The sequence below is a fragment of the Eublepharis macularius genome, chromosome 7, assembly GCF_028583425.1.
Source record: "Eublepharis macularius isolate TG4126 chromosome 7, MPM_Emac_v1.0, whole genome shotgun sequence".
Lineage (NCBI taxonomy): Eukaryota > Metazoa > Chordata > Lepidosauria > Squamata > Eublepharidae > Eublepharis > Eublepharis macularius.
In genome coordinates, this window is record NC_072796.1 from 45,596,626 (window position 1) to 45,620,011 (window position 23,386).

Sequence of the window (23,386 nt, forward strand, 5' to 3'; positions counted from 1 at the left end):
AGCTCCTTAAATCTAAAGATCCATTTCAGTTAGCTAAGCAAGAGGGCACTTGAGGGTATGCATTAATGGGCCATTAATGTTTTCCTTAGTACTGTATGGGGCTAAGGATTGAATAGATAAACAACCAAAGGATGTATTTAATGGTCCATGAATGATTGAATGCTCTAGTTTCTGTTCATGGTTGTTACTCTGCTTGCATTTATGGTCTGCATGGAGTGTGTGTTACAGTTAGGAATAATAACTTTAAGCAGAATAAGAGCAAGAGTAAGAAGTGAGCTGCATAATGTAATAGTTTTAACAAGTGGATGCCTCTTACATTTAACATGGAGAGCAGCTTCCCTGCCTCCTCTGCTGCTGCACTGCTCATAGCTTCTGCAAGTTTTCTGTGTTGATCTACTCCTTGACTATAAAATAAAACATTACAGTCAAGATCAGGTGAGAGGGCATGCTAGTGGGAAGGGCAAGGCCCTTCCCAGGAACATTTTGGCCTCCCAGTCTGCCCCTGAGTTGCACATGTGTTGCATGTTTATGCTGTCACTGTGTCAAATAGTAAACTGGCTGGCCCCGTAAATAATGAAGATGTTCAGGGAGGTGATCGACAGACAAAGTGAGCACCTCTGGATACCTGGGACTTCTAAATTAACCACAAGCTTTTAAAAAAGGAGCCTGATCCCCAGCTTATATAACTAGAATACTGAAAGGAAAAACTTAAGTATAGAAGAAAAAGATGAGATTTCAATCATAGTCCTCCTTATCTTGTTTTTCTGAGGCTTTGCTGCGAAGAAGGCAGAAACACAAGTACCCACATGCCGATGGGAAAGCCTGGTAAACTTCCTTCCCGGAGCCATTTGGTTACCAATGCAGAAAGGCTGTGTCAGCAGCAGCCAAGTGCAGGGGAAGCAGAGAGAAGGAGAGCCATACACAGAGATGGGTTAATTTTATTGTTTTTATTTTTGTAGTCTTTAGTATAAAGTGGGAAAGAACTCTGTGATTAATCTGACAGCATAACTCCTGGGTAAGCCAGGGAGGAAGAATAGCCAGTGGCAATAGACAACATAGGTTGTTCAGGAAGCTAGCAACCTAGGGCCTCACCATGGCCTCACCATGGGCTGAGACCTGAATATCCTCCAGCTCCTTTAATCTGAGCGGTTGTGGAACCCTTTCCTGCTTCTCCACAAGCCCTGCTTCCTGCCCCAGTGCTGAACACTAGTTGTCACATTAGTGAAAATTACAAAATATCTTATTTTTCTTTTTTTTTTTTTTTTTTTTTTTTTTTAGGGGTGTGCACTAGTTAATCTTATTTATTTGACAACAACACTGCCTGCCCTCTTCTTACAACATTTTTTATTTTTCAACAATTTTTTGATTTAACAAATTTATCAACAGTAAACAAAAGTAAACAAGTTTTAACAGTACAGGTAAATTGGTAAAACAAAAACAGAGAGAGAGAGAGAGAGAGAGAGAGAGAGAGAGAGAGAGAGAGAGAGATTTGAAGTGCCTACATGTAGCCTACAATAAAACGTACATATTTGGAGAACCAAAAGTTTCACACTATTAAGGTTACAATAAGAAAGGGTCTATTGGATATTTTTTGCTGGGACCAATGTCTTCTGTAATCAAATGATCTAGTACTGGAAGCCAGTCTTCCCAAAAGTCTGATTGTATCATTGGCGATTCAGAACAACAGATTTGATATGTTACCTTCTCCATGTAATACTGGTCCCAAACTTTGTTAAACCACAGGGGTAGTGTAGGGGGTCTAGGGTCCTTCCACCTCAAAGCGATGGCTGTTTTAGCTGCAGCTAAAAGCATAGCCACCCTTTTCCTTATAATAGTGGGTATATCATAGCTTGACCATAAGTTAAGTAAAATTGTTTCAGGTTTAAAAGGAACTATAATACCCAACATTTGTTTGATAACAGTTGTTACATCGGACCAAAATTTGCTTATCAAAGGACATGTCCACCAACAGTGAATAAAGGACCCCACCTCACCACATCCTTTCCAACATTTGGGCGATATTATTTTATTGGCATAGTTAAGCTTCTGAGGAGTGATATACCAACGTGTCAAAAGTTTTTGAGATTGTGACTTTACAGAAATTAAATTAGTCTTAAATATCGGGGAGTTCCAAATGCTTGACCACTGTGCCTCAGAAAATTTAATATCGCAGTATGTTTCCCAAGCCAGTTGGTATGAATAAGGCTTGCTTTTTTGGGCTTTCAACATTATTTTGTAAATCTTTGATAGAAGACCCTTACTTCCACTGCCACCTGATTTCAGTATTTCTTCAAATTCAGTTATCTCACGCTTTAGGGAGCTTTGTGTCTCAGGAGCAGCTACAAGGTGTTGAACCTGCAGGTATTGGAGCCAAGAAATCTTGGCTTGCAACCGTGCTTCAATCAGTTGTTTAGATAAGAGCTGCCCTCTTGAGGTTATATCGACAAACGTCGTAAGCTGTTTAGATTTCCATTCTGCAAAGGAGTCTTTACTGAGGGCAGGTATAAACCACTTTTGTCCTGTAAAACATGAAAAAGGAGAAAAGGACGGTGCTACTGAAGCCCTATTTTTGTCCCAAATCCCTAGTGCCGGAGCTAAAAGTAAGTGGTTTTTAATTGCCTTGGGACGTTCAGGTGCTGAGTTCCAAATGGTTTCCTGCATTGTTTTGGGTAGTGTGTAGTGCTGTTCAATAGCTTTCCAGTCAGCCTTAAAGTCAGACTGCAACATAAGGACCAGGTAAGTAAGTTGGGTAGCCTCATAATACAATCTAATATCAGGCATTCCTAACCCACCCTGTTTGGTGTGACTTCTCAGGGTAACAAAACTAATCCTAGGCTTTTTTCCTGCCCAAATAAATTTATTCAGCAGTTTCTGCCATCTTTCTAAGGTGTGTGGTTTAATAAAGATGGGTAGTGCTCGAAAATAAAATAGTATCTGTGGGAGTATTAAAGTTTTTATTAAGTTGATTTTTTCTAGCCAAGTTAGTTGTAGCCTTTTCCAGCTACTTAATGTTCTAGATAAAGAAATATAGAGCTCATTGAAATTCAAGTCCCATATTTCATTCAAATTTAATGGTATTTTTACACCAAGATAGGACCAATTGGATTTAATCCACTTATATTTGTAGTTTGTTTTAATGAACTGGGTAGTGTCTTGCTGTAAATTCATGGGGTATAGTTCAGACTTTAGGTGATTAATGGCCAAACCGGAGACCAATTTGAAGTCTGTTAAGCATTTTTCCACAGCTGGTAATGAGCTACTAGGGTCTGTTAAATACAACACTAGATCGTCTGCAAAGAGGCTAGTCTTATAGGTTTGTTTTCCAATCGTGATTCCTTTTATGTTGGGGTGTAATCTTATTGATGTTGCTAAGGGTTCTATGGCTAAGGCAAATAAAATAGGGGAAAGGGGGCAACCTTGTCTGGTACCTCTTCTAATTTGAAATTCTGATGAATAAGTACCATTGGCTCTTACTATGGCTTTAGGAGAGTCGTAAAGTGCTCTGATAGCTTGTAAAAAATACTTGCCAAATCCCATGTGCTCAAGTAAGCCTAATAAGTAAGGGACCTCCACCCTATCAAACGCTTTCTCCACGTCCAACGATAGTAGAAAAGCTGGTAGCTTTTTTAGGGTGCAATGGTTAATTAAATCTATGGTTTTTCTTATATTGTCAAAGAGATTTCTCGTGGGCATAAAGCCGGCCTGATCCAGATGTATATAATTAGTGATAAAGGAGGTTAGTCTTTTTGCTAGTATAGAAGTGAAAATTTTTTGGTCTTGGTTTAAAAGGGAAATTGGCCTATATGATTTGGGGTCAGTAGTGTCCTTGCCTTTTTTAGGTATCACAGTAATTTCTGCCTCCTTCCAGGATGGGGGGATCTTGCCTGACTTCAGTACAAAGTTGCAAGTATCTGTCAATGGGGTTAGAATCAGATCTATATATTTTTTGTAGAATTCTGGAGGGTAACCGTCCCTTCCAGGGGCTTTGTTATTTTTGAGCGATTTAATTGCCAATTTAACTTCTGATTCTGATATTGGTTGTTCCATGATTGATTTGTGTTCATCTGAAATGCTACTAACTAGGTTTCTATTAGATATATAATCTATTAACCTAGCAGGCTCTGGCGAGTCTGAGGTATATAAAGTCTGATAAAAATCTGCAAAAATATTTACTATTTCTTCAGATTTTGAATGCATTTGTCCTGCTTTATCTTTGATAGCCTTTATGGCGTATGTCATGGTTTTCTCTTTAACTTTTTTAATAAGGAGTTTAGTGGATTTAGGTGACCTGACCCAATATTTTTGCTTAACATAAAGTAATTTTTTCTGAATCTGAGCAGTTTCTAAGCTTTCTAGGGCTTTCCTTTCTAACGTTAACTGTTTATAAATCAGTTTGCTACAAGATTTCTTATGTTCCTGCTCCAAGCTTTTAATTTTGGCAACTATCTCGTTTCTAGTTTTCTCTCTTTGTTTTTTGTGATAGGAGGCTGCTGATATAATTTGCCCCCGAAGAACAGCTTTCATAGCGTCCCACACCAGTTCTTGGGAGACACCGCAAGCTGCATTTAGTTCAAAATATTGCTTTATATCTGAGGATATTTTTGAATAGATTTGTTTGTTGAATAAAAGTGAAGTATTTAATTTCCAATTTGTTTTCCTTTGCATTTTACACCCTAAACTGAAAACACATTCTGTCCAAGCATGATCAGACCATAGTTTCTCACCTATATCAGTTGAACAAACTAGATCACAGAGTTTAGGTGTCAAAAAAATATAGTCTATTCGTGTATATACGTTATGAACAGATGAGTAGTAAGTATAATCCCTTGTGCTTGGGTGTTGGATACGCCAAATGTCTTGTAAGCCTGCCTTATTTATTATACCTGATAGTTCAGAGATACCTGTCCTCCTAACTTGATGGCAGTGGTGTTTTCGGGTTTTGTCCAAATCATAATTCATAATAAAGTTGAAGTCCCCAGCAAGAACTATTTCTCCTTCTGCAAAAGAGTTTAAAAGTGTTAGGGTGTTGTCTATAAAGCTTATTTGGTCTTGATTTGGTGCATAAATTACAGCCAATGTTAGCAGCATATGATCTAAACTGCCCTTTAAAAATAAAAATCTGCCTTGTGGATCTATTTTTGATTCCTTTAAAGAAAAATTAGTTTCTTTTGAGAATAGTATAGCCACCCCTCTGGATTTTGATGACCCAGGGGATTGAAACTGCTGGTTAAACCAGCAAGTCTTAAAAACTGGCAGATTAGAGGTTTTCAGATGTGTTTCTTGAAGAAATAATATTGAAGGTTTCTGTCTTGTAAGGGCAGTTGATATTCTTTTAAGTTTGATTTTATTGTTTAGACCCCTACAATTCACCGAAATAATTTTATATTTCTGGTCACCCATTATCTATGTAAGAAGTCTAGCGATAGATCAATATTATTTTGGCTAGGGTGAAAATATAACAAAGTTCTTTTAGACCCTCTTAATTTTGGCCCCATCATCTTATAGTGCATAGCAAAAAATGTAGCTAAATCTGCCATCAGATCTCTCTGTGCTTTTGTTAGTCTAAACAAAGAGAACACCACTTGTATGTTCAATGGCCAGTTTTGAACTATGATTTCATAAATCAAATCCATTAACACACCAATACATTCCAACCAAGTCAAAACCTCAAATCCCCAGGACAATTTTCCAATTCCTTCCACCCCCTCCCTAATTCCATTCCCTCCCTCTGTTAATTCCCCCCCTCTCTCCCCTTTTCTATCCTTTACAGCAACAATTTTTACTAGATTGAAAATGAAAAAGATAAGACAAAAGAAAAAAGAAAAGTCAGCAACGGCTGACTGAAATAACATATGCCACCCTGATTTCCACCTTACAACAAGGTGAAAACAAAAGAGCTTTACAGCCCTAAACCAGGAGACAAAAAAGGAAAATAGGGGGGAGATTGCCTAGAGTCTGAATCCCAGCCTCCACTCCAACCTCTTTGTGATCATAAAGTTTGTCTTGTAACAAAGGCACCCTGGGTCTGCTGACTGCATGCGATTAGTTTTCAACGTTTGTCTTGCAAAGCAGAGCTGACTCTCTTCCAACTCTCAGTCTTTCTTGGTATCTTGGATTCTTCCTGTAGATCTTTCAAAGGTGGGTTATGCTCAGCAGTGAGGTTCAAAGTATTTAATAGAGCATGTCCTTCTTCCAAATCCTTAGCAACAATCAGATTTCCATCATGAAGCACTGAGAGCTTGGAAGTCGATCCAATCCACCTGTATTTCAAGTTAGCTTTTGCAAGTGCATTGGTAATTGGCTTTAGGTCTCTGCGCATTTTTAATATTTCTGATGGCAGATCAGGGAACACTTGAATTTCTTTGTTCTTGTAGAGCAAATATCCACGTCTGCGCGCCTCTCTTAGAATCTTTTCTTTTGATCGTAGGTCTCTAAAGATTACCAAAATATCTCTTGGCAGGCGTGATTTATTTGCTGCCCTAGATCCCAATCTAAAAGCAGCTTCGATGTTGGGAGCAACCCCTTCTTCCAGTTGGAGTACTTCTGCAAGCCAGGACATTATAAAAATAGGAAGCTCTGTATGTTCTTCCTCATTTTCAGGGAGACCCCTCATCTTCAGATTTCTAGCTTTAATTTTCATCTCCAAGTCGATTATTTTCACTGATAGTGCTTCTTCTATTTGCTGGGTTTGATTTAAATCTTTTTGCAGATTAATCCCTAGTTCAAGGGCTTTTTCAGCTGTTTGAGTAACAGCAGCTATAGTTTCACTAATGTCCTTGAGTTGCTTTGTAATGGGCTCTAGGCTGCTGTTTATCTTTTCATCTATTTTTTCAGAAATGGTGGCAATAATATTGCTTTCCAATATTTGGATAGCTTTTGAGAACTCTTGTTTTGTTAACCCCACCACACTGCTTTCCCCGTCGGCCATTTTAGCTCCGTTTTCTGCTGAAGATTTATTGCAGTTTTTGGCTTCTTCAGGGGCAAAAAAAGCTTTAACTGTGGCTGACTGCGCGTGGGGAGGCTTTGGCTTACCTGCCCCTGTCTTTCCCATCGTATCAGGATGCTTTTATGGCTTTGTTTTGAGGCTGGAAGCAGGCCGGGCCCAGAGCTCTAGAAAGGAGCAGCCACCATTTCCAAGCGTTGCTCCGCCCCCTCCAAAATATCTTATTTTTCTGAGATAGATAACCAGAGAGGCTTTGCTGTGAGGAAGGCAGAAACGCAAGTACCCACATGCCGATGGGAAAGCCTGGTAAACTTCCTTCCCAGAGCCATTTAGTCAGCTGAAATCCACAGTCCTTGTCCTCTGTGAACCAGGGTCAAGCAGCCTGGCTGGGGTTCAGAGGAGCAAGCCAGCCACAGCCAGTTGGGCCTCTCATCTGCTTCCTGTCCCTATGCTGGGTACCAGAAGGTTTCATCACTCCCCCCACCCTAAATCTCTATACAGAAAACTATCCTTTCAGTGCCGGAAAGATTCCTGAAACTTGAAATAGCTGACCTCTGACCTTTTTATCAAAGGAAACTGTGATGGATTTTTTCACTATCAGAGAGGGAAGGAGTTGAGACGAGATGTAGTCCTCATGGAGAGCAGTTTCAACACTAGCAGGAGATCTGTGAAAGTTGGCAATTAGGTTTGATAAGTAGATGCAGACTCCCAAATGGGCCAAAGAAGGGAGTAGATTTAAGGAGAGGAGATTTCCCATGCCCATTCTTAACAGGAAGGTAGCTCTGAAAAGTGGAGAGATCCTGGTCGGGTGCAGTTGAAAACTGCCCGTGGAGACCTTCAGATTCAGTTAACAACTGAAGGAAAGCACTGGTGTGTGAACAGAGGGGGCTTGGGGTACTAGAAAGTCTTCCTAACTCCAGAGCTTTCCTAATGCCAGAAGAGAGAGAAAATGCTGAAAGAAAGTATACTAGAATGCTTGGGGAAAAACAAGGGAACCAAAGGCTCAAAACTAGAGGTGGGCACGATCCCCCAAAAATTAACGATTCAGCTGATCGTGGATCGGCGCCGGCGATGATCCCGAATTAACGATCCACACCAATCATCTCCCATTTCCGATCCGTGGATCGTGGATAGTTGAGGCCAAAGCGGGGCGTGCTGCTATTCCCAGCTATGTGGGAAGGTGGGTGGTGGTGGTGGTGGCCGCCGGGCCCGGCGGGCACGGGGAGGTGGCGACGAGCCGCCTCCCCTCAGGGGGTGGGGGGTCTGGCCGCTCAACAGCGGCACCCCCCATGTGCCTGCCCGCCAGGCCAAACTGAAGCGTGCTGGTATTCCCAGCAAGAAAGGAACGGTGGGTGCTGGCTGTGGCTGCCGGGCCTGGCGAGCACAGGGAGGCAGCGGAAAGCTGCCTCCCCTCAGGAGGTCTGTGTTTGGCTGTCAGAGCTGCCTATCAGGGTTTGCAGGGATGAGATTGGAGTGCTCATGGCTACAGAACACCCCCTTCCCCCTCCCTCCCCTGGGTGTCTTTTCCCAACTGGTGACTGCTTTGCTGCTCCGTGGTTGGAAGGAAGCCCTGCTGATCAAGGAAATCTGGGCTTCCATTCGGGTTTCCAGGGCGACAGAAGTAGGGCAAACACAGCTCAGGCATTCCCCTGGCTCCGTTGCCAGGGGAATAGATTGCTGGTGCCTGAGTGTCTGGATCCCCGATCTGAGCCCGATCGCCCCTATCCAGGCCCCTCCCGATCGCTGGATCGTTGGCTGTGGACGATCACGATCCACCAGGTCATGATTGCGCGATTGCCATTATCGTGGGTTTTTTTGATCATAATGTTGATCGTGCCCATCTTTACTCAAAACAGAAGCCTTAAGTAACAGTGAAGAGCATAAGAAAGGAAGTCTGTGCATGTACTGAAATTTATTTCATAAATTTTCAACCCCTGATTTCACCTGACCTTTCCCTTCTAAAATAAATAAGCTAGTTAGTGCTTTTTGAATTTTAAAAATGCTTCTGGTGCCATTTCTGTGGTTTAAGGATGAGGGAATGTCATAGAAACCTATGTCACATTCTTAAAGAACCATAACCCTTCAGAGTTAATTAAATAAGATTATATAACTTCCATAGCAATTGAAAGTTGTGGCATATGACTAAAAAATAGTCGCACACTGGTGTTTATATTACACTGTTGCCTGTTATATTTCTCACCAATATTAGGTATGTGCTTCTCCTCTGGCTGGGATGGCCAGAATGGCAAGTAGACAAAAGTCAATCATGGGGCAACCTTAATGAGGCAAGATGAAACCTTTCCTTGGGACAGAGGTCTTGAGTGCAGTTTGGATGACTAATATTGGAACTTTGTTTTTTAAAAAAGTTTACAAAAGAACCTGTGGTAGGTGTGAAGTGCCCCCAAGGTGGTGCTACCCTGTCATGGCTACTGGGATTTCCTGCAGAGTGCATGTCCGATACTGACTTGGATGAAAAATAAATGGCAGCTGGCAGGGGTGTGTGTGCATGCACAGGAACAATGGGCCACTTTCAACATAATCAGAATGGTGTGGTTGCCACTTTGTGCTTTCTCAATCACATCTCTCTCTAGTAATGCCTATATGTAGGAAATCACATGGGATGGACTATTGGGCTGTTGATGTGGTGACTCTCCATATCGATGTGGGATGGCAAAAACAACTAAACTTTGCTCTAGATGTTCAAAGATACTTAAAAGAAAAGCAGGAGTAAAGAGTAAATTTTGATCAGACGGTGGGAGTTTTTAACCAAGACATCAGCTGACTCATTTAATAATTGTTCACACTAAACTTTATGGGCAGGTAATTCTGGGCAATAAATTCAAAAGAAAAGTCTGGGGAAATTTTACTTGTAAATGATGCAGAGTAATTTTTGGGACACTTGCCTTTTCACTGGTGCCAGTTCTTCACCATATAAGACAGTTTGTTGAAGCACCAAAATCTAGAACCATAGATGTTTTTTAAAGGCATATTTCCTCCTGCGTAGGATTCAATTTTTCTACTCTCTGGCATGGAAAAAGAATCTAGAAGACTTGCTATTGCCCTTTTCACACAGCCTTTTAAAACTGCTTTGGCTGTTGGTTGCTAGTGAACTTTTTGTACCATTTTGCAGACAATTGGTTTGGCGTGGGTTGCTAATTTTTTTTAACCTTTTCAAGCAAAGCTGCTTGTGTCCTGTTTGCATTGTGAAGTTGAGCCAGATTTTTTGAAAACAGTTTTTCCATTCTCAAGTTTTCAGTGTGCTTCCTATTCACTGCTCAGTACTGTGTAATGTCCGTAGTGCTTCCGACAGCACCACTTTTTTATTTTCCCACCAAATCCCAGCGCACTCTTTTTTTGAATGTACATTGATAAGCACAGTAGCTCTATAGCATTGTAACAATAGCAGTAGCAGGTTCTCTGAATTCCTAGCTTTCATTTCACTTTTCAATTTTAAAAAGTAAGCCTGTAGTCCCTTACCTTGTAGTGATATGTCTTTCCCCTTATATCTCTGCAAGAGAAGGGGCTAGAGACTTATTTATTTATTTATTTATTTAATCACATTTCTAGACCGCCCTCCCCGTCAGACGGGCTCAGGGTGGTTTAACAACAGATTAAAACAGTAAAAACATTATAAAAAAACATTAAAACATCATATCAAAACAATTAAAATTGGCGGGTATAAAATATTAAAAATGAAAGTTGGGAATTCAGAGAACCCGCATCTATCATTCATTACAGTGCTATAGCACTAGTTTTGCACTGATTTTTTAAAAAATGATGACGCCCTGGTGACCAAGGGGAGGGGAGGTAGATATTTCCAGCTCTAGAAAAAATGGCACAGTTTGAAATGGCCACAGTGATTCACACACTGTTCATAAACAGATGTAAATGCTGTTTGAAACTGCTGCCCCTGCAACCTAGAGTAAAAAGAGGAAAAACATTGCTCTCAGTTGTATGCTTTTGAATACCCAGTTATTTATTTTCTATCCTTTACCATACATTGCTGCTTTCTAATAAAGACTTGTTCTAAATGGCAAGGGAGCTTTTTAATGGAACAAATAAATTTTTAATGATTATGATGCACATTTTGTGGTTAAGGTAGGAACAGTAATCATCTGGTGTACAGTGCAAACCGAAAGTAATGGTGATGATATTATAATGAAGGCAAATTAAACCTTTGCTCTTGATTATGTAGAATTGGGTGTTCTGACACTACAGTGTCAATCATATTTTTCCAGTGGAGAGACCTGCCCTGTAGAGGTTGCATCTAGCTCTTCCCTTAAGTCACTCATTTTTCAGGTAGTTTTTAGAGGAAGATTTGGTTGGGGCCGGGGGGGGAGGAGACTGCTCTGAATTGCAGGTTTATTACATTTTTACATAAATCACCGTAAGCCTGATAAATATATCGCATGGATGCAAGTCTCTTTGAAGCCTTACTTCACCTTACAGATATATTATGAGAAACAAACCTATGACGTCTAAATATCATTCTGTTGTGTTTTTAAATAAAAAGCAAAAGAATTAAATGTCCTGAACTCTATAATGTACAGTCTTGTCCTTGTCCATTAAACAGTTCTTTATTTCTCCAAGTACACTATCAAATCCTTTCACTTGCATCAATTCTAAATGCTTTAAGTCTCCTTAGAACACTTAAATCTTGACATTGGCTGTAGTATTACCGTCATTACTTCTGTAACATATAGAGTTTATACCAAAAGAAACCAAAGCATCCATCTCTTTGACTCAATTTTATATTCCAAACAGACTGATTCATATATTTTAATAAAAAGAGTAGATTCTTTTGTAAGAATTGAGCTGTTTGGTTTTCTTCCTGTCTCTCTGTCCCCCAAAAGATTAACTTAGAATAGCTTTTCCTCCACCTAGTGCAATTCAGGAGAATTTGACATTCTTGTTTCCATGAGAGCAGGATCAAAGTCCAAATGATTAATCATCTAAAGGAGATGCTAAGTGTCCGCACTCTCTTGAATTCTTTTATGTCCAGGATTGTATTTGCTCTGAGTAGAGAAATAGCTTAGTGATTTAATTATTAGTATCTTGCAGCAGATAATTAATTAAGGTGATTCAAGAGGTGATGTTCATGGCATTCTGACAATTATTATATGATTGGTGGGTCCTATGAACCTTTTATCACATACAACTCCTCGGCAGTCCTCATTTTAGAATAACTGCTGTAAACAAAAGAAACCTTACATATTAGTACTTCCCATTAGAAATAGGTGTCTGAACCCATCTTTGTAAGCCTGCTTTAGCCTGCATGGAGTGGCCCTGAAGCAAGTCAGGTGAGTGCTGAATTGGATTGTATCATTATTTCTGCTAACTACTACAGTACATTGATTGGAGCTTTCCACTGAGATAAGTTTTTTCAGTATGGCTCTTTGGATGTTCAATGTCACTCCCCTAATGCTTATCAGTAGAGATAGGCACGAACCAAAAAATGAACCACATGATTCGTGGTTCATAGCATTCCATGAAACCTTGAACCACAAACTTCCGACCTTTTCCCAGTTCGTGATTCGTTGTTCCGTGGCATTTCAACCGCCCTGCACCGGTTGCTGAAGCCAGTGTGGGGCGTTTGAAACAGACAGCCCCTTTCTTTTGCTGCCCGGGCAGTGGGAGAAACGAGCTATCCGTTTCACAGATCCCACACTGGAACTGGTGTGGGATCTGTGAAATGGACAGCCAGAGCAGCTGGAAAAGAGACTGTCATTTCACAGCCCCCGCGCTGGAATTGGCGCAGGGTCTGTGAAATGACAGCTTCTTTCTCATGCTGCTCGGGCTGTCAGTTTTACAAACCCTGCACTGTTCCAGCACCGGGTCTGTGAAACTGACAAACTAACAGCCCGGGCGGCAGGAGAAAGAGGCTGTCAGTTTCACAAACCCCATGCAGGTTTCCGCTCTTTGGCTGAACCCAGCACAGGGTCTGTGAAACTGACAACCCCTTTCTCCTACGCACGGGCTGTCAGTTTCACAGACCCCGCGCTGGGTTCAGCCAATGGGCTGAAACTGGTGTGGGGTCTGTGAAACTCCGAAACTGGCTATGGAATGGCTGGAAAAATTAGTTTGTTCTGTAAACACACGTTCCCACGGAATGCGTGTTTTGGTGCAAACGAACCAGCCATTCTATATGGAATTTTGTTCCGTGGTTCATTTTTTGCCCATCTCTACTTACCAGTATTAATGTCCTGGATCTTGAATTGCAGTTTGGAAGGTTGGTCTCTGAATTTGCTCGCTGATTTTACATGAAGCTAAGCCATTAAATTGTGTGAGGAAAATCAAGCTGGCTGAGTGAGGATTTGAACTTGAATCATTCAAGTCTTACTCCAGCACTGTGTTTATTATACCATATTGATTTAGATTATGGCTGGCCAAGGTAGGCCAATCATGTTGGAGGAGAGCCTGATTGGAAGATTCTGTAATTTTTGCTAGCTAGTCATTTTGGCCCATTCCCACTCCAGGAGACAGAGAGGCAAATTATTGGCAGACATGATTAAGTAGTTGCTTTTGGCTCATGGTGTGTAGCAAACTATTAATGTATCAAGGAATGTTTATATTTCCATTATCTTACAGATTGTGTACTGACTACGCACTGTGCCAAGACTCTCTGCTTAATCCAGGCAATTCCAGCAGTTAGGAGCATCTGTTCTTTTTAAAGAACATTCCAAGTTTATCCTAGGACAGGAGATGAGAAACAGAGAGCTTTCCAAGGTTGCTGCTCTTCCATGGCGTCTCATCTTTTAAACTAGAGTTAGACCTGGATAAGGTAAAATCTCACAGACTCTCCAGTGGATTGTGCCCTGCAGAAAATCCTCTTTCTTGACTTTCATGTAGATAATGAACTACAGTATGGGGAGAGAGGTTGCCGTGAGGAGGGTTAAGCAAAATGGACGTACTCATGGAAGATTTTAGGGACAAACTCCTGTTAGAGGAAGGTGAGGGGAAGATCCAAACCAGCTAACTCCTACCAAGAGCTTTCTTACCGGATTCATCCTATTACTCCTTAAAGATCCCCTGACATACTTCCCCTTCTCTTTGACATCATCATAAAATATTTGAAAAACTAGCAATTACCTGTCCCTTAATATAGAGTTTAGAATAAGTATGCATAATTCTCACAAACACTCCTCATAATGGATGGAAATAAGGCCTCCCAGTTCTTTTATCATCCATGTAAATCTTTTCTGAATTTTTCATTGGCAACTTTTTTTGAAGTCACCTGGAACAGTGTATAGTTCTCAAAATGAGGGCTATGCAACATTCAGTATAATGGTACAACTAGTTTCCAAATTATAGACAAGATGTATTGTCGAAGGCTTTCACGGCTGGAGAACGATAGTTGTGGGTTTTCCGGGCTGTATTGCCGTGGTCTTGGCATTGTAGTTCCTGACGTTTCGCCAGCAGCTGTGGCTGGCATCTTCAGAGGTGTAGCACCAAAAGACAGAGATCTCTCAGTGTCACAGTGTGGAAAAGGTGTCGGCAGGTCATTTATATCTACTCAGGAGGGGTGGGGTTGAGCTGAGTCATCCTGTAAGAGTTTCCCAGGGTGTGGAATGCTAATGGCGGGAGGCTTCACTGTATCCTGAGGAGGTTCTTTTGCATATGGATTGGTGCTTGATGTGCTAATCTTCTCTGCAGGGCTATTGTCGGGTGTAGAGTGTTTTGTTAGCCTGGTGTTTTTCAGAACTGGAAACCATGCTCTGTTCATTCTTAAGGTTTCTTCTTTCCTGTTGAAGTTTTGCTTATGCTTGTGAATTTCAATGGCTTCCCTGTGCAGTCTGACAAAGTAGTTGGAAGTGTTGTCCAGTATTTTGGTGTCCTGGAATAAGATACTGTGCCCTGTTTGAGTTCGGCTATGTTCAGCCACTGCTGATTTTTCAGATTGTCCAAGTCTGCAGTCTCTTTCCACGTTCTTTTATTCTTGTCTGGATGCTACACTTTGTGGTCCTGATGTCCACAGCTGCAGGGTATACGGTATACTCCTGCAGAGGTGAGGGGGTCTCTACTCTCTTTTTGCTGATCGTAGCATCTGTTGTATTTTTCGGGTGGGTCTGAATACTGCTTGAAGGTTATGCTTTTTCATAAGCTTTCCCATCTGATCAGTAATTCCTTTGATATATGGCAAAAACACTTTTCCTGTAGGAGACTGTTTTTCCTTGGTTGTTTGATTCATCCTGGGTTTGATTGCTCTTCGGATTTCATTTCTGGAGTAGCCATTTGCCTGAAGTGCGTGGTTTAGATGATTAATTTCCTCATTGAGAAAGTGCGGCTCACATATCCGTCTTGCACGATCCACTAATGTTTTCATTATGCCTCTTTTCTGCCGGGGGTGGTGATTGGAGTTTTTGTGTAAGTACCGATCCGTGTGAGTTGGTTTCCTGTAGACCTTGTGACCTAACTGAAAGTTTGCTTTGCGGATGACCAAGGTATCCAGGAATGGGAGTTTTCCCTCGATTGCTTTCTCCATTGTGAATTGTATGTTCAGGTGGATGTTGTTGAGATGATTCAAAAACCCCATCAATTCTTCCTCCCCATGGCTCCCAATGATAAATGTATCATCCACAAACCGAAACCATACACTAGGTTTGTGGGGTGCTGATTCTAGAGCTGTTTTTTCAAAATGTTCCATGTAGAAGTTTGCTATAACTGGGCTGAGAGGGCTCCCCATGGCCACCCATCCATCTGTTCATAGAATTCGTTATCCCATTGGAAGTAACTGGTTACCAAGGTTACCAAGGTTCCAGTAAAAGACACTATTGCACTTATTAATCAGATTTTCCCAGAGGATGTAAGAGCCTTATTCCATCATTGTCTGACAACCAGTTACTTCCAACCAGTTACACCCGACAATAGCCCTGCAGAGAAGATTAGCACATCAAGCACCAATCCATATGCAAAAGAACCTCCTCAGGATACAGTGAAGCCTCCCTCCATTAGCATTCCACACCCTGGGAAACTCTTACAGGATGACTCAGCTCAACCCCACCCCTCCTGAGTAGATACAAATGACCTGCCAACACCTTTTCTGCACTGTGACACTGAGAGATCTCTGTCTTTTGGTGCTACACCTCTGAAGATGCCAGCCACAGCTGCTGGCGAAACGTCAGGAACTACAATGCCAAGACCACGGCAATACAGCCCGGAAAATCTACAACAACCATTGTAGACAAGATGTTTTTGTGAATACAGCCTAAAAGCAAAACTGCCTTTTTTCTATTATAGCATTAGTTTATGTCCAATTGATTTTCTAGAATAACTTAAAATCATGTTTAACAATTAGTAAATTGAATGAGGCATTCTGAAGACTTGATATTGTCTTGTATGCATTGAATTGTTTTGTACATTGATAATGTAGTGATGATTTGTGTCAGACTTCACAGTAAAATTAAACTGTGACTTTTACCATGAGATCCTTGGTCCAAACTCAATTGAAACTGGAGTATTGTATAAGAGTTTGAGTTGCTCATCAGGCTTGATTAAAACAAATCAGATGCTTGTTACTAACAGCCAATTAATCAAAAAGTATTTCTATTCTAATTTAAAAAATAGCATCAATTGGATTTTTTGTCATGTTCCATTGTAATTAATGATCATAGAATTCATGCAAGATAAATTTTCTGGTGGATGGTTCCCAAAATCTATGATTTTGTTTTATATAACTATATTTGTTCTGGTGTGGAGGACTCACAAACATTGTTTCCACACATCCTAATGTTTGGCCACACTCATGGAATGAGGGCATTTTCTTGCCGCGATTTCTGATATCAGTATGCCACGATCCTGTTTTCGTGGTGTGATAACGTCTGAAATCGCTCCAGGAAGACACCCTTGTTCTCTGTGTATGGCGCAACCTTAGGACACATGGAAATGACCCTGTTTCGGTTTTGATAGTTAACATTTCTATTCCTCATCAACTGCTGAGTCAGTGAATGTAAAAGTGTTGTGATGGGTACTTGGACTGCTCTTGCCTGGTATCTCCTATTTTTATTTCTCCAGAAACTTTAACTAACGATTCCTCTTAGATATGACTTGTGGAGTCATATCAATTCCTCTTATGTTTTATTCCTCCTCCAGGAATTCCCTGATCTCCACTACTATTGGAAAAGTCACTGTTTCAAGAGCTTGGGGGGGAAAAATCTACCTTTCCTATGTCTGATCCACATTTCTAACTTAATAAAAACATAGGCCAACTGACTACATGAAATAATCTATATTATAATAGGTGAATGGAATATGTTGACATATGGATTCTAGGTCACGTGGTGGAAACAGTAAATACAAGACAGGTGAAAAAGGGAGACAAAATATATACGGTGTTGGGAGGAATTATGGGGTGGTGAAGACTTCAAAACAGTGTTTAAGATTAGATGATTCCCATTCTTCAGTTTCTAAAGTTTCTCTTGTTCTCTGGTTTCTTGTTTCAGATCTCCAGTTTGGTGCCTGTTGATCAATTTCATTTATATCAGCGACTGAAATTTGAGAGAGGTGTGCACTGTTAATTGGGTAGCACAATAGTTATAACACCAAAATATATACAAATAAATATACAAATATATACCAAATATATATACAAAATATATACGGTGTTGGGAGGAAGTGTACTAGATAAACTTAATGGGAGTGTTCAAGCACTGGCTATGCTGATATTGCTGCATTTCACTTTTTTAAAAAAAAATCATGGGATCTTGAATGAAGTGAAGCCCTTGATAGAATATGAACAGTGAAGCAATTATGTAAGTGACTTGGTTTGGTGAGCAATAATCAAATTTTTTTTTTTTTTGAAAATTTTTTTATTGGGTTAGGATCAAATGTTTACACATTACAGTCAATTTTCCCATTTCCCAATTTCTAACCCCCTCCCTTCCCCCCCCATTTTGTTGACTTCCAACAGTTTTCCAACCCTTTCTCCCTTTTCCCTTACTCTTTATATATTCCTCTATCTAACAAATATATATTCTCCCTTTATTCTAAGCAATACTTCTTTAACTATTTTTAATACTCTGTACCCTATCTATGAGTCCCTTTTTCCATAATGGATAAACAATTTATCCCATTTTTCATTATTCCACTTTCAAATATTTCTATATATCATAAACTATGTAAACCATACATTCATATAAATCAACCAGTTTAACTTATAATCTATATGTTATTCGTTCTATCTTCTTCTTTCTATTTTAATTATATTTGTTTACATTAGTATTTCTATTCCCCTTCAATCATAAGTCTATATATGATATCAATCAATTTGACTCATATACAGCTTCAAATAAACATATTCAGTTTGGTACATTGTACAGAATCAAAAAGAAAATATTATTAGTTAGTCAATCCTTATAGTTAACCCTTATGATTAATTGTTTTCTATCAATATTCTATTTGTTATTCTATATATATCAATCTAATATCAATAATCAAATTTTTCTGTGTGAATGTAACGGGTATGTGCTTCTTAATAAGGGGCACGGTCACACTATTCTACTTTGGTGATGCTTTCAACTGTCGTAAGTAGCTCGATTCTGGTGTAATTTATTTACATTATTTATAGTCCACCTTTAGCTCTGAGATTCAAGGCAGATGACAAGTGATATGAAGGGACAAGAAAAGTTCTACCTTGTCCCTTCATGGCATCATAAAAAAATCTAATAGCTTTTTGAATGTGAAATGCTCAAAAGTTTTATCTAAATGGGGGAGAGAGGTCGAAAGTTGAACACCTCTGTTTTCCATTGCTCATGAAATCTCATATGTCATAGAACAGATGTTATATCTTCTATCTCATGCCTTTAAAATGGACCTATGCAAAATTTCATTCCATGTAGCATTTGTGTCTTTTCAAAATCATTCTGCTATTTCGATGATCCCTTTGAAAATTATATAAGTGGGTTTCACTTATAGAAAGTGCAACTGCTACAGAACTAGATATATCAGGCAGTTTGTACTGATTACTTTTCAATGAAGTATCCTCATGCTTCCAAGAAAAAGTTTTAAAGCATGAGCCCTGGTGAGTCCTAAATCACTAATTGATTAAAGCTTAAGGTATCAGTGATCTGTCTTATGAAGCTAGTAGAAAGACTCAGGCTGAATGCAAACTGAGAAATGGAAAATGAAATATAAAAGTTAAAATGGTGTGCATTTGGAATTTCTTTTTACTAAACGTCTTCAGAAGTCCACTTGGATCCGCTAAGGACCTGGTGCCCCTCTGCTGACTGCCAGACTGTGTGCCAAATCGAACCAAGTGACTCTGGACTACCAGTGCCTGTAAACTGCCCGGCTTGCCATTTGACATTTTGTTCATCATGCAAAGAACCTTGGCATATGGAGAGATCGTGTTTGGAAAGCCATCTTATTGTGGTACCAAATGAACAAGGGTAAGTGAAGGAATGGCTTACAGGGTATACATTTTCCATATCATTAACTTTTATAAAGTCCATTTTCCTTTAAATTCAATTTTTAGATGCAGGCGAAATCTCTTTACATGACTTCAGACATGAGCTATTTAAAGAGAGTACTAGGTCACATCCAGATGAATTTAATACCGAGGTTCAGTGTGCTGTTTGACATCATTGGTGTCTAGTTGCATGAGTGCCTCAGGCCATGCTGGGTAGGCATTGGCCCACGGTGCAACTATATATTCCATACGTCTGGTGTCCTGTAGCGAGAACATGTTATAGTTGCATGCTGCAGTACCCATTGGAATTATGTGAGAAGCTTTTGTAGAAATATATAACTTCTATAAGGAACTTTTCCAGGAGCAGTTTTGTATCTTACGATCGCAGTAAGAAAATGCAGTAATCTGCAAACCCTCTTTTCATACTACCAGTTATTATGCCAGAGAGGGGGGCAAATGCATGCTTCAACTATATGTACAAATGTGCACACTTCATCAGTGGGGAATAGGTGCACAATATGTGGTTGCATGGACACAGAATATATGTCTTTATACTTATACTTAATCTTCTATAGAAAGAGATTGTACACTGCAAGTGTACTCATTTGTGCAGTCTTCTGAGTACACACAATTCTAGTACAGTCTGTCAGTCTTTTCATGCAACTTTCTTTGATTGTAATGGCCCTTATTGTGTATAGCCTACATAAAGTACTTCCTTCTGGTGGAGCTAATGTGTTAAAACCTTTCTTGCATGCAGTGTTCTTGATGCATGTATTATCTCTGTGCCAGCAGCATACAAATGTTTCACACATGTAAGTTGATGGCTGGTTATTTTAATTTTATGCTCATTGGGTTGAGGCTGAGCTGCCATGAGGAAGTGCTTTTCTATAGCCTTTATACAGATGCAAGGATGCTTATATTGAGCCAAATTCATTGAGGGAATTCTGCATGCCCAGACAGCACAGATTGAGAATGAAAGAATTGTGCGCAAATTGTGTAAGCATTCCTAAGCCCGTGTTGAAATATTCCCCTTTCCCTGCTTTTCTAGATCACTTATCAAGACTGACACAGAAGCACCAATTAAACAGTGCCCAGTCTGCCGAATCTATATTGAGCGAAATGAAGGCTGTGCTCAAATGATGTGTAAGAATTGCAAGCATACATTTTGCTGGTACTGTCTACAGAACTTGGATGTAAGTGATATGTAGCAAAGGATCTGGGGCAGGGCTTGTACAGAGTTTTCAGAAGAGGATGCCTCTTCCTTTTGTTCAATTTCATTAGCTGTCTTTTCACATTTGCAAGTATGTCTTTCTCTGTTCCCACCCTGTGTCCCCAGTAGGCCATTTACACAATGAACACAGTAAATGATTGCTGAGAGTATAAGTGTGCAAGTGATGTAACATTTCTGTGGCATTCAAATTGTGGAAACTCAGATTTGTACCCATGCAGGGCTGAAGTCAAGGATGTGATGAGTCCTTATCTGGGACAGAGGCTGGTCCTACACATTTTATGTCAATGACTCATTTTGCTCCTTCCTTTGTCTTTCAGAATGATATCTTCTTAAGACATTACGACAAGGGCCCATGCCGAAACAAATTGGGCCACTCTCGTGCATCGGTTATGTGGAACAGAACACAGGTATACTAATAAACCTAAACCCTTAATTATTTGTAATATGGGGAGGAGGGCCATGGCTCAGTCACGGAGCCTCTCCTTTGCATACACAAGTCTGCAGGTTCAATCCCCAGCATGTCCAGTTAAAAGGATCAGGTAGTAGATGTCAAAGACCCTGGAAAGTGGTTTCCAGTAAGTATAGACAAAACTGACAGGGATAGGCCAATGGTCTGATTCAGTATTAAGGCATTTTGTGTGTTGGATTTAGCTCAACTGTAATTTTGCATGTGTGTCAAAAGGTCCCTGTTTCATACTGCATTTCTTCTTTTCAATGTTTCAGGTTGTTGGGATTCTTGTGGGCCTTGGCATCATTGCCCTGGTGACATCTCCCTTGTTGCTGTTAGCCTCACCATGCATTATCTGTTGTGTCTGCAAATCCTGCCGAGGCAAGAAAAAAAAACACGACCCGCCAACAACCTAGAGTTTTCTGCCTGTCCAGTGTGAATGTCTACTTAGCACATGCAAGGGAAAGACATAAAAACTGATTTCTGGCACCAGTGCTTATCAAACAATTTTTCCTCTTTGCCAATTTTTGTGCAAAAAAGTGCCTACATTTCACAGGACACTATATTATTTGCAAGTTGCTGTTCAGCAATGGACTGGGTAGCTGTATGTGCTGGATCCAGTCCTTTTATTTTTTTTTAAAGAAAGAGGGCTTGCAAAATATTTTAAGGTTCTTCAAATTAACCTAACTCCTAAATCTGCTTGAAGTCAGCAGATGGAGTCATCCTCCTTCCCCAAGACTCTGAATGTATATATATATTTGAGCACTTTAATTTATCATCCTCTGAAGTGGTCTTACATTTAAAGTATAGGAATACAGGTGAGCTATTTAGACCTATTTTACAAACTCTTTAGATGGTGTAAATCTGTTGCTATCAACTGTTTGTTTTTTGTCATTAATGTTTTTGTTTACTCTGATAGGAAAAATTGTATTAAATAATATGTTTTGGATCTTGACAATATGCATTTGTTAAAAACTCCATTAAAAGTCTGTACCATCAACAAAAAAGTGCTTGGAACTGGTATCTGCACTAGTACAACTTCACAAGCTGTGACTTTAAGCCTTTATAGGGCTGCAGCATCAATAAGCCTAGCAAGGTATCCTGCTGTACTGTTTAGAACTGGAGCATAAACTATAACCAAGCATCATGGAAATCACCGGTGCCAGGAGTCTAATACGTAATTGGAACTTGTGGTATGCCTGGGCAGGAGCAGAAGGGTCAGTTGGGCTGGAGAGGACAGGACAGGAGCACAGGGTCCATCAGTGTCCAGCTGGGTATTCCTAGTTCCTGGCTCTGTAGATGAATCAAAACCAGCTTAAGGGATGGGAAGGTCCACATGTACTGTAGTGGCACTAGAGTGCCTTCAGCACACTTGCCTCACTGGAGTATAATGAAAATAAGAAATGTACACGATTGCTTTACCAAAATAACACTTTCCCACCTCCCATCACAGTCATATCAGCTTTCCGATAAGACAGGCCCATAGCTGGATTCTGTTAGAAGGAGGAACTGCATGATCCTGAAATCAGATCAAACTAAGAAAGAGAGATGGTCCCTGTCGGTTTTTTCTCTAGCTTCAAACTTGCGTAGCAACAATCACTGTCTCCTTGACAGGGCAAACTGCTGTTTTTCAAATTCTGTGGTAAAAGGTGGCATTGTATAAGTAAGATGTAGGAGCATTTTTTTTCTTGATTGGTTGGGCATTCGTATGCTACTGGCTGCAGCTAATGGCCTGATTGCTGTCCTGACGTGTAGCCTCATTTTGTTCTGCGTTGAGTAAGTTAGAGGTTGAATGCTAATGTAAATAAACCTAATAATTCAAGGAAAGTCATATTATGTTGTGGTATGCGTGTTGCACAAAACAAATACTGAATATTTATATTATGCTACATACTGTATTTAACCATTTAAGTTCACTCAGCATCAGTCTTTAGTACAATAATTTATCTGGTTTAAAGAGATTATTGTCACTTTGCCAAGAAACGTGTTTTTTGGAGTGGTCCCTCCGACACGGCACATTAATCAGCATTCTAAGGTCCAAAGTAAATGTAGACAAAGCTACCTGTAGTTTAAAAATTGGTTAGAGGGAATATACATGCAAGTTTCAGCAGAGGAATAGATGAGGGGGAGGGGGGAAGGGGGAATTTAGGCTTGGAGGCTACCATTCAAAAAAAAATAAACAAATCCCTCCTGAGATTCTGAGCAAAGCAGAGTGAACGTCAGGACAGTTAAATTATTCATTACAAAATTGACAAGAGTAATTTATAGTACACTGGAGAAATTGAAAATAAGACACAAAGAACTGTCAATCTGATTAGTTGACTAACAGTGTAGTCCTAAGAAAACTTGTCTGGGAGTAAG

The 23,386-nt window shown here is 40.0% G+C and overlaps 1 protein-coding gene across 8 annotated transcripts in view; it reads left to right on the forward strand.

Moving 5' to 3' along the window:
• Nucleotides 1-22,032, forward strand: part of RNF144B (ring finger protein 144B) — a 117,836-nt gene extending 95,804 nt beyond the window's left edge. For all 8 annotated transcript variants that reach the window (XM_054984806.1, XM_054984811.1, XM_054984807.1 and 5 more), the window contains 5 exons: nucleotides 17,383-17,443; nucleotides 19,122-19,326; nucleotides 20,395-20,539; nucleotides 20,895-20,984; nucleotides 21,301-22,032. In XM_054984806.1, the coding sequence (XP_054840781.1) occupies nucleotides 17,383-17,443; nucleotides 19,122-19,326; nucleotides 20,395-20,539; nucleotides 20,895-20,984; nucleotides 21,301-21,441 (642 nt within the window). In that variant the 3' untranslated portion in view covers nucleotides 21,442-22,032. The remainder of the gene's footprint in view (nucleotides 1-17,382; nucleotides 17,444-19,121; nucleotides 19,327-20,394; nucleotides 20,540-20,894; nucleotides 20,985-21,300) is intronic.
• Nucleotides 22,033-23,386: the final 1,354 nt, after the last annotated feature.